Raw genomic sequence first — 12,791 nt, forward strand, 5'->3', positions numbered from 1 at the left:
TCAAAACTTTTAGTACTCCTTATGAAAGATATTTAGTCCATCAGAATAGAAGTGAAAGAGGATCTTAGGCTAAATTTTTTTGATCTTCTTGTTTGGTTTTTCATTGGTTGTGAGTATCGACATAGTGAAATCGCCAGACTCAATCCGAGAGACTGCTGGTACTAGTTTATTGGGAATTGTATTGATCCGACCTATGGTTTTCGGCGTCCTGTGAGCTCGTATTCTTTTTAATAAGTTCATGTTGATTATAGGACTGATATATCGTGAACAAATTGGGTTTTTTACATGTTTTGGAAATTTTACAGTTGAATCTGTATTGAATTATAGCTTTAGAAGACAATTCTACATGCAAGCAACTCGAAAGGCATCATGAAAGGGTATTATATTTAGAGCAGCTACTTGATATGTTGCTCAATCATTGCATATTTACACCTTCATTTCTGGCATATATATGTTTGTTGCAGTGTCCTCTATGTTTTACAACGTCTTTTATTGCTGTCATGCCATGAATTTACAAGAATTATGAGGTCCTATGATTTTAGTTCCACTAGCTGCTTTATATTCTCATCATGTTTGGCTATTGAGGAACAATAAACATGGAGCATTAAAAGCAATTATATGTTAAAAGGGTAGGCCATTAATGCATTTGCAACTGGTAATGTTGTATTTGGCATCTAATGTCTCTTAAACAACCCATTTGATGCATTAGCTTTTGGAGCGACTATGACCGAATCTCTTTCCCTTTATTTAGTAAGTCCTCCTTTTGAATGAGTTATTAATTGATATTCTTGGTTTATTTTAGTTATTGCTTGGCTACATGTTGTAGTCCTATGAACTAAAACTCTTTACTATTTTCGCAGTCGTTGGATGTGCATGCTCAAGTTCCATCCAAACCTATTAGATTGTCATACCAAAGTGCGACAACTACGAACAAGACAAATTGGCCTTGTTACTTTTACTTCAATGGTTTATGCAATAAACGTGATAGATGCACTTTTCAGTTTAAAGTACAGCAGCTGTTGGATGTGTATGCAACAAACCTCAAATTTATATTGAAGTAAACATTGTCAAATAACAAATTCATGTTCAAAAATCCAAAACACTTCAATTATATTCTAAGCCCTAAATTCCAAAATACTTTAATTATATTCTAAACCCTAAATTGAAGTATTTTAAAATTTAGTGTTTAAAATATAATTGATTTATTTTGAAATTTGGGGTTTAAAATGAAATTGAATACTGTGTTGCAAGTTTTAAAAGTTGAGAGACCTAAATGTATGCACCTGAAAAGTTCAGAACGTACTAACTGCAGTGTAACGGTCGGTGACCATATTGCAAATGAACTAAATGTTAGAGGACTGTATTGCAAGTTTTAAAAGTTGGGGGACTTAAATAAAAGTTTTAAAAAAGTTCAGTGACCATTATTATACTTTACCCTAAATAAAATTATGGTCAGTTCATATTTTTTTACTCATTCAAAAATGATTTAAAAATTTATTATTTATTTATATTCGATCTATTCATATTTAAAATAATTTCATTTGCTCAATATGACTTATGAGGTTTTTTAATTCATACATACATATATATCATTTTTATTTAGTAAAATAAGTACAAAGTTAAAAAATAATATAGAGATAAATATTATTGTGATTATCATTAAATATATAATGAATATTTATAATATTATTTTAATTTAGATTAAATAAGAGGAGATGAAATGACTTTATTTAATTGATAGAGTTCTATTTATTCTCTAACCTAAATTTTCTCTTAATCTTTCCGCGTCACCTTCTTATTACCCTTTTATTTCTTTTAGCTAACGACGGTACCAATCATCATATTGGTTGATGATCGTCTGTGATTATGATTTTTTGTTCCTTTTCATACTATTTTTTTAATTTTTTTATAGATTTTTTTATTTTAAAAAAATATTTTTTATCTTGTTATACACTTTTCTATGTTATTGTGATACATTCTTTATGGTTTTTGATACATTTTTCATATATCTTTGTAGTCGTATTAGTGCTCGCAAAAAAATACTCACGACATTTATATTTTGATTAGTTTATCGGTGATAATGTATTGTTAGATCCCTTCTTTGGTAAAAGGTTGTTTGTCAATATAAATTGTGTTGGTACACTTTTTCAATGCTAAATTATTTGGTTCGCTCACCACTCTTTTATCATTTCGTAAAGTGTCTCGTTCGAAAGAGACAATGAGTTTTATGAAGGTTATTTAGTTCTTTTGATGTTTGACATCATTCTAAATAAAATATTATATGTTTCTTCGCATCTTTTAATTTAATATTTTTGTTTTATCCAGGAGTTTTTGGTGTATGTTGTCCCTATTTTTTCTCTATCTTTGGATGAGATTTAATTTTGATTCATTTCATTATTTTTAAGATTAATGCCCAAATAAGTGCCCAAACTATACCTTTTGTGTCAAATAAGTGCCTACATTTTTTTGCCCATCCAGGTGTCTAACGTCACAAACGTTAGCACTTTAGTTGCCCGAGACGTTAGCACTTTAGTTACCCGAGCCGTCAACAGCGTTAGTTTTTCCTGTTAAGTGACATGTATCAGCACCTGGTAATTTTGAAATTTATTTTTTTAAAAATATTATTATATTTATAAAGAAAACCTAACTTTTCTTATATTATAAAACAATCCAAAATCTCAAATCCTAACCGTAATCCACCAACACCGCCCTCTCCGGCCACGACTGCCGCTGTCGACGTAGTCCTTGCCATCATACTAGTTATATGTCGCCGTAGTTGTTACCAATTCACCATCGAAATCGCATGAGATTGCGATTTTCATCTTAGGGTTTGCAGGATTTAAAACGTCGATTTTTCGTAGCTCATTCGTCAATTGGTCACGATTTCATAAGTGTTTTGGTTACCAGACAGAGGGGAGGTCGGGTGGAATTTCTTTAAAGGCAAAGGGTGGCAATCGGTATGGATTTAGGGGTTGCAATATAGTTTTAAAAGTTTAGGGGTTATTTCAAAATTTATGTTTTTTAAATATATATATATATATATATATATATATATTATTTTTTTAATTTTATATAAAAATTTTAAAATTAGAAGGTTGTGACACGTACCGCTTAACGGGGAAAACAAATGCCGTTGACGGTCCGGACACCTACAAACGTTAGCACCCGGATGGGCGGCACTTATTTGGCACAAAATGTATAGTTTATGCACTTATTTAGGCATTAAACCTTATTTTTATGAGTGAAATATAATTGCCATTATTCAAAGAAAAAGGATTAATTGCCATTATTCAAAGAAAAAGGATTAAATCAATTTTTTATTATAAATCAGATCTTGATTTAACAATGAAAGAAAATCAATCAAACTAAATTAGATTGGATCTAAATTTATTTGATTCGAACCAAATGGCTCCCATAATAACAACGGCGGGTATATTTTTCAAAAGATGGAAGGACATTGTTCTATGATTCTTCACAATTTGCAGGAATGATTGGCATAATCAAAAGATGAAAAGAATGTGATGCACATCGTCCGTTCAAATAATTTACTTTTTTATATTCTAATAATTGAATAAATCAATTAAACTATTCGTATCAAATTAATTTTATTGTCAAAATTAAATTAACTAAATAAAAAATAATTAAATAATTCAAACTGATCATTTTTATTTTTACTTTTACCTTTCAAAAGAGTTTCTATTATTAAAGTTTTTCAATTGTGAAATAAACGCTTATATGTAATTAATTAAAATAGTGAATTAAATTATTTTGTATTTGAGTGATCAATTGCATGTTTAAGTTAATTGAACTATACGTCTACAAGCAACTTATTATTAAAAAAAACTTATCACTTAAATTGTTTGATTTGATTTGAATTCCAAAAATCTTAAAATTAAATTAATTAATTTACTAAATAAATTGAAATTTCAAGTTAAAATAATTGGTTAATTCTATTTAATCAACCATTTACTAACCCTTGATAGAAACATATAACTAAAATGGAATGTACAAATTGATACATTTTGTATTAAAATTGATCGTAAAGATAAGATCATAATTAATAGGATAAACTACATGTTTAGTATCTAAAATATCACTTTTGTTCTAAGCTTTCAATTTTTTTTCAAAATCATACCTTATGTTTACTTTTTGTTTCATTTTAGTATCTAAATTTTTAACAGCGGAGTACTAAAATGAAACAAAAAATAAACTTTAGGTATGATTTTTAAAAAAATTAAAAGTTTTTTACTGAAACGAAAAAAATTATACTTTAGGTACTAAACATGTAGTTTACCCAATTTAATAATGGATTATAGATAAAAGGCTCAAGCAAAAAAGTATAATTCCAACAAGTTGTAAATTATTTATATAAATATGTAAGAAAACACAGAGAATAAAGTAAGAGAGGTACAAAAGAGTTGATGTTTTCTAATCTTTTCCCTTTAAAAAGTATAATTTCTACACAAGAAAGGAATTTATACCAAAATAAATGAATGATAATTACAAACTAACCCTAATTTTTCCTCTCTCTTTTTATAAATAATATTCCCTTTGTAATTTAGACAAATTTGTTTCTTACTCAATGTGCACACGTACCAATCATTTTAAAGTAAAATTTGGTACACATTTATGAATGATTAACTTAATGCTTATATATATATAATAAAAAAAAAGCAAAAGGTAAACTATAAGTTTTGTACCGAAACTATCACTCGTGTTATGTTTTGGTACCAAAACTTTATTTTTTTACCATACCCAAAGTTTAGTTTAGGTCTCAATTTGGTACTCTGCCGTTAAAAAATTAACATAACTACTGACATATCATTTTTATTTTATTCAATGATGATGTGGCGTTTACCTTATGGTGACACATCAATAGTACTGTTAAGTTTTTAACGACGGGGTATCAAAATGGAATAAAAATAATAATTTAGGTACTAAATGTATAGTTTACCCAAAAACAAATGTAGATTGACATGTTTATTTATGGTAGTATTTAAAAATCTAAATAAACAAAAATGAAGCTACTTGTGTCATATAATATTGGGTTGCAGATGAAACATCCTTGTCAAATTGAATTAATGCTGGATATGGATTTAATGGATAATACACACACACACATATATATATATATATATATATTGAAATTATGGTATTTGTGCGTTCTATGATTAGCGAAAGCTTTGATTTTCAATGTGAGGTTCTAAATCATTTGGACCACCACAATTTCTATTGAGATGTTTGATTTATAAAGCTAGTAGTCTAATCCAATTATTGGCTCCACCCTTTTTTTTCATTATATTCAACTACATAACATTTTTTGGTCTTTGTGTATGCGGTAGGGCAATGATTTGTGTAACATTTTATGTATAACAAATGATTTAAAGGTGATTTAAGTTTCTGTATTTTTCTTATACGTTAGTGTTAATAATTTAAATTTTATTTGATTTAATTTAAAAATTTATAGTGTGACACGAACCAACTTATCTCGGTGGTTAAAAAAACCGTTGTTCCTAGAGGTCACGAATTCGAACATTAGTAACTGCAGCAGGGTGATTGAGCGTTTATTGTCAAATAGTTGAGAGTATTCAGAATGGATATTACTTTGTAATCACCTTAGCTTAATAATTTTTTTTACGTACGTTGGTTGAGTTCTGGTAGAGAAACGGCTAGGTTTGTTAGACCGTTGTAACTCCTCCAATACTCAATATTATTCTTGTATAAATAGAGCTGGTTCTCTATTGAGAACATAGCCTTTCATCAATAATACTGTCAGAGAGTGCCGCCTCTCTTTCTCCCTTTCCTCGATTCTTCGCACTAGGATTCCATGCCAATTAACAATCGTTATGTCTCGGCAGTTTATCTATCGTTTTCTTTGTTTTCAGGACAGTTGATAAAGAAAGAAAGAAGAAAAAACATTGTCTCTACCTTAACTACTCCGTCTAGCTGTCTTTGAATTATCCGGTAATGAAAATATGCAAATAGATATGATATTTGGTAAAATCCGGTGTATGAAGGTGGGCTTCATTTTTCGGAGAAAATGTGAAGTCGTGATCCTGCAAAAACAAAGCTTAAAAATCATTGTCTTCCAATTAACTTGTTTAGCAATTGATTGAGTATATTATATTATATTATATATGGTATTTTTTCGAAGATGAAATATTGCATGCAACCTCTTCTTACCAAAATCTACAAGTATTTTTCACGAACCAACATACTTTAGTGGTTAAAGGAATCATATGGTGATTAAATGTTCATTATTAAATAGTTTATAATATTTAAAATATATAATACTTTGTAATCACTTTAACTTAATAAAAAAGAATTGAAGAATCTTCATAAGTTTTACGCTCAGTTTGAGCTTAAACTTTTTGTGGTCTGTAATCACTGGACTAGGATTTTTGATCCACTTCGACTTAAATATTTGATGGTCAAAGATAAATATTTGGGCCACTTGAACTTGAATTTGATGGCCAACGATAGGCACTTTATGCACTTGGGCTAAAATTTTATAGTGCAATTATTTGGACGTTTTATAATATTTTTTTCGGAAGTGTTGAATATGTGTGTTAACGCAAGTTCTTTTAAATGTTTTTATTAGGATGTCAATGGGGGGGGGGGGTACGAGTGTACGGTGTTTTTAATGTGTACTTATTCTGTCAAGATTTTTATTTCGTTATATGATATGGTGAGAGTATAAAATTTAAAAGTATTTTTACCCCACGTTTATAAGATTAAAATTATTATTGTTCAATCTTTTACGTGGGTAATAAGATATACCTAATCCCTTTTATATTTGTCTTGTGACCCCCTTCATGTAATATAATTATTTTAATAATATAATGTGATTATAAGATAATATTTGTTAAAAAAAATTCTTAACTATTGGCTATACACACTCTACATATGTAATTTCTCAAACTCAGAATCTTCACAGAAAATAACACTTCCTTTTACTATTAAAATCACTCAATGAGTTCTTATAAGTTAAATTAATATAAATCATTTTTATCAAAAAAGTATAAAATATGTCCTGTGGTCCTCCACATATGTAACATTATTTTAACAATCACCATTTTAAAAAATAATAAGTCGTCTAGACACTTTAATTGATAAATTAAAGACGTAATAACAAAAAATACTCTCCACATTTCACTAAATAATCACTTCGGGCCCTATTCTTTTTTAAAGCATTTTATCCCTAGTTGTTTCATTTTTTAGGTAAAAAGGTCCCTCCGTAGAAAAAAAAATTTAGTCAACAAACGATTAACGCTTTAAAATAGGATTTCCCCTCTAAAATAAAACCTCGTGAGCCAAAATACTCCCCAAAAAAATAAGAGCTAAAGTGATTGTTTAGTCAAACATTAGAGAGCATTTGTCCTTAAATAAAATATTGAAGGTCAAAATACTAGAGAAAATAATAAAAGACAAAATGATTATTTAGTTAAATGTTAAGGATATATTTTAAGATTATGTAAAATTAAAATATAACTTCAACGTAAGTTAAATAATTTTAAAAATAATTTTTTTACATAATATCTAAATATAAATAATTATATAAGCTGAGTAGAAATTTATACTCCCATATTTTCATCAGGCCCGTCCTTCACCATGGGCAAGAGGGGCACTTGCCCAGGGCCTCTCTTGCCTTAGGGTCCAAAAATAATAATAATTTATATAGTCATTGACTTATTATTTTAATTTTGTCTTATTCATTAATTTTTTTTTCAAAATCATATTTAATCTTACATTTTGTTTCTTCTTTTAGTATTCACCATTAGAAATTTAACAAACAATGTTCATGTGGTATTTTTAAATTACTTTTTTACTTTTCATTTAATTGTTTTTTTATTATCTTTTTTTGACAAGATGAAGAAGATTAAAATCTAGCATATACCCTTTTAAAAGAGGATCATGCTTGTTTTGTATAAGTAATTTGGTGTTTAATAAAATTTCTTATTATTTTCTATTCAAAATTTAATGTATTTATTAGATAATTTATTAAACATAATAAAAAATCAAATTACAAGCAAATTTATTTAATTTTGTTTGTTCTTATGATTCAGTTTTTTCAATACTTGTTATTAAGGGCCTAATTTCTATATTCTCCATATGCCATTAAAATCTTAGAAGCGGGCCTGATTTTCATCAAACCTAATTTTCTTTATCCCATCTCACTATCCATAAAACCTATTATCATTTCCATCCAATTAAATATGAAACAAGATGAGTCCCACAAAACCCATCCCTTACATCCATTAAATACGAAACAAGATGAATCCCACAAAACACATCCCTTACATCCTTATATTACGGGATGATTTGATAAATTCTAAATCTAATCAAGATCTTATTTAAAAAGGTGGAAAATAGAGAAATTTTAAAAGTAAGGAAATAAATGCTTTTAATGAGTCTAAAATTCATAATTTTTAAAAAAATAAGAAAACAAAAATAAACAACTAACCGGCTAAATGTGTTCCCTCATAAATGAGGATCCAATCCAACCAAACCATTTTCAATACATGCAATAATTTCCATTTACATATAGTAAGAGAGCCCACAATTCCAAGGCCTAAATGGCACATGGTTCACATGGGTGCCCAACAATTTCTGTTGCCCTCTACAATTTTGTTCCATTGTACAATTTGGTTCCATGCTAACTAGGGCCGTTTATGGACGTTTAACAATACCGTTTAACCTAAACGGTCGGTTAGTCGTTATAACGTTTATGATATTTTTTTTAATCGCAACCTAATTATTAAGAAACGGTTAACCGTTATTAACGATTCGGTTACAGGTTAACCTATTAAAATTATTTGTCAATTTTTTTTTCATAATTCATACTACAAAAAATGTAGCACTTAACACGTACTTACATCGGTTTAAGTGAATAAAATAAACAAGTGTAACACTTAATACATACTTACACCAATGTTAGTGAATAAAAAAAATGTAGCACTTAATACATATTACACCGGTGTAAGTAAATAAAATAAACAAGTGTATCACTTAACACATACTTACACCGGTGTAGGTGAATAAAATAAACAAGTGTAGTACTTAACACATATTTACACCGATGTAAGTGAATAAAACAAAAAAGTGTATCACTTAACACATACTACACCGGTATAAGTAAATAAAATAAAAAATGTAGCACTTAACACATACTATACCGGTGTAAGTGAATAAAATAAAAATTGTATCTCTTAACACATACTTACAACGGTGTAAGTAAATAAAATAAAAAAGTGTAACACTTAACACATACTTACACCGATGTAAGTATGTATATCTCACAATATCTTAGTACCTAACAATAAACATATAATTATATTGATGTAAGAATGCTTCTATATTTTCAAGGAAATAAAAAAATAAAAAATAAATATTAAGTTATTTGTATACAAATTTTATTAAATATATATATAAATTATAAATAATAGAACTATATTAAGTTATTTATGTAAAAATATAATAAATTCGAAATATAATTATAAATTTAATTTATTAACGATTAACCATTTATCAAAATTCGTAACTGCAACCTTAACCGTTAATCATAATTTTTAACAGTTCGATTAATCAAAACCGTTTAATATTAATAGTTCAGTTAATTAACCTATTAAATAAACGATTACATCGGTTAACTGTTATGGTTAACGGATTCAATTTTTTTCTTAACACCCCTAATGCTAACGTATACGTACCACTATCACTTTTAATATTTTAATGCCGGATATGGAAGAATATGCATTGCAAGTTTATTTAATGTAAGACACATGTTTTTTTTAAGAAAAAAAAGAAAAAGAAAATAGATGGCATATGTGTATAGTCTCTATACAAAGACTGTTCAAATCCTTAAAAAACCTTCCAATTAAATTTTCTCATTTACGTCATGCACATTTTAACGATCTAAAATAATATTATACCAATCAGTTGCACTAAACTATAAATTAAAATCAAGTACGTCCATTTATAATACTATAAGGTTTTTGTAGAAGTTACGCTATGTAACTAGAAATTTATTTTTAAAGGAAAAATATTGTAGTAAAACAAACTTGAGTTTAATAAGATAACTTTCTAAACAAGCACCGAATTGACCAAAATCAATATAAATGTATTTAAAATTTGTTAAACATATACGACATTTTTTTGTTGGTATTATAAATTTTATATTACATAAGAATTTATTTTAAGTAATCGATTACATACTATATAGTATAATATGGGTATAGCTAACGTGCTTTATCTATTTTCTTTATACTATATAGTATAAGAATTTAATTATTTATATAAGCAAGGTGACAAAGGTTAATACATGCCATTTTTAATTAATTAAAATTATTAATAAATAGGTGGAGTATACAATCATACACCACCCTCCTTTACGCATCTAATAAACTATCATTATTAGTAGTATTATATTTGGTTAGACTGCTGATATTGTTTATATTCTGACGATGCTAATTAAAGTGTTATGGGATAAATTGGAAAAGAAAATTAGTGTTGGACAAGAAAAATATAATTACGCTGAATAATTAAATTTCTCATGTTAAGTGCTGGAAAAGAAAAATAGTGTAGATCTAACTTGTTTTGTAAGAAATGGAGGACAAATCATTTCAGAACTGAACAAATTCTGCATTTAATGGATAAGTTGTCTACTGGAACTTTGAGGACAACTTTTGTATTTTGCAGCAATTAATTAAAAGATGGTTCATCTTGTTCAATGATAGATAACCCTTGAAATAAAAAAACTTGTATCATCAGCTAAAGGCTCAGTCATTCCTAATTAACAAAACTAGCTTATTGCAGGTGAACTGATATTGAATCTATTGACAATTGGTAAAAGTGCAATTTTCTGGAAAAGTTTACTGTTTCTTTCTAAAAAAATGTGCAAGTTGTACATTGACAATCACTCCAAGTAATAAATAATATACTATTAATTAGGGTTCCATGCAAGACATGCCAGAAAGAAAAAAATACAAAAAAAAAAAAAAACTCTCATTCTATATTGGATCTTGTCCAGACATGTTTCAGTTGTGTTCAAACATATCCTTATATTTGTTTTATGTTCCTTTTTTGATGTCTTATCAAGCACTACCGGATACGTGTCGTGTTTGCGTCTTTGTTGGATAAGTATTTGGTATGGATATACATATTTGACACAGGTACGTACGATGCCTCAGTGTATATGTACGTGCTACATGCCACCACCAGAGGAACTCTGTATCGTAGACTGCAAGCTGAGGCCTAACTGAAGATCCAATGATTTACAGCTTCGCTTCGATGAAGATGAAGACGTAGGCTTGAAAACATGCCCTTTTCCCCTCGATCTGTGATGATTGTCACCTTGTATTAACGTGAACATGGATGAAACTTGTTGGAAAGGGATCATCTGGGACTGCAAAGCGTGCCATTTCGACGGATTCGAGCCATTAACATACCCGTCGTGCTCGAATTGACCAAAACTTATCTGAGATTGTTCGTAAGGACCGGAATCGGTACCGTAACAGGGAGCCGCATCGTAGTACCACAGAGAGCCGAGACCTAGACTGTTTCGGAAAGGTTGAAGATAACAGTTGAGGCTGGCTCTCTTGGCTTGAAGTTGCAGCCTTTTCTTCTTTATCCTCTCTTTCTTGTGCGCGTTTTGATGTCCTCCGAGCGCCTGCGAGTTGGCAAACTCCTTGTAACAATACTGACACTCGAACTTCTTGTCGTCGCCCTCCGCAGTCGTCGTCGAGCTTTTCTCCTTAAATGTTTCCGTAGCGGACGAATTCACACTCTCGTCTCCTTCGACACAAACTTTCACGGAGCAACCATTGTTAGTACTCGGATCGAGCTCGAACCCGAACAACCTAACTTTTTTCTCCGCACATGTATAATTCTCCATCTCTCTTGAAAATTGTATCAAAAGAGCCTATGACTATGAATTGTCCGGCCTGTCTACCTTTATAAACTCTCCAATCTAAGGTTTTCAATGCATCTAAAACTGGAATAATTTTATAATAATCATGAACAGCATAAACTTTAACATGGGTCAAAAAGAAAATAAATCAAAACAAAAAAGAAAAAGAAAAGTCAGATAAGAGAAGCCGCCTATAATTCAATATAATATTGAAAAAAAATCCCTACTGGTTTAATAATAAAATTGTCCATTTGGTAGTAGATACACTTCAAACTTTCTCAAATCAAAGAGGATTCAGTATGTTCATTTGTATAATTTAAACGATGAATTCTATGGTCTGCAAACCAATTTGTAAACCAGATTAAAGACAATCAATTAGGTGTAACTCTTGCACATTTAAAACAAATATTCCATTCTCAAAGAGGGGATTATAATAATAAATGATTTACAAAAAAGTCAAAGAAGCAAGGGGACGTAATCTACATGGTAGGAAAGGGGTTGCCACTTTGCAAGATATCCCAAATCCCCTGTTGTGTCTTAAATCCCATAATATCCAAATGTTTTTTTATTTGATTAAACCCACTAATCTCTTAGTGGATTCCTTAATAATGCTATGCCTGGTCTCCAATTTTATAATTAAAAAAAACTCCACTTTCATTTTTAATCCATCATGATTGTTGGATTAATTTGACAATTTTAAATATATATATATATATATGAGATCATTCAGCACTTGATGAAGCTTCCTTGCAAATATCCTTCTCTCCACCCCCAAAGGTATTTTATCTGTTCAAATATAAACAAGAAAGTTTCTTTTTATATTAAAATTTAATGATTTAATGGTATCTTACACCTTCAAATTTTCTAAATAAATTAATGTATT

General features: G+C 29.0%; 1 protein-coding gene across 1 annotated transcript; it reads right to left on the reverse strand.

Moving 5' to 3' along the window:
- Nucleotides 1–10,961: 10,961 nt before the first annotated feature.
- LOC120171315 (zinc finger protein 5-like) lies at nt 10,962–11,902 on the reverse strand. Its single transcript, XM_039179028.1, has 2 exons — nt 11,177–11,902; nt 10,962–11,137 (listed from the first exon to the last, which is right to left on the reverse strand). The coding sequence occupies exon 1, from the start codon at nt 11,891–11,893 to the stop codon at nt 11,204–11,206; it is 690 nt and encodes a 229-aa protein (XP_039034959.1). The 5' UTR covers nt 11,894–11,902; the 3' UTR covers nt 10,962–11,137; nt 11,177–11,203.
- Between the last annotated feature and the right edge of the window lie 889 nt (nt 11,903–12,791).

This window comes from Hibiscus syriacus, unplaced genomic scaffold, assembly GCF_006381635.1.
Source record: "Hibiscus syriacus cultivar Baekdansim isolate YM2019G1 unplaced genomic scaffold, ASM638163v2 tig00111832_pilon, whole genome shotgun sequence".
Classification (NCBI taxonomy): Eukaryota; Viridiplantae; Streptophyta; class Magnoliopsida; order Malvales; family Malvaceae; genus Hibiscus; species Hibiscus syriacus.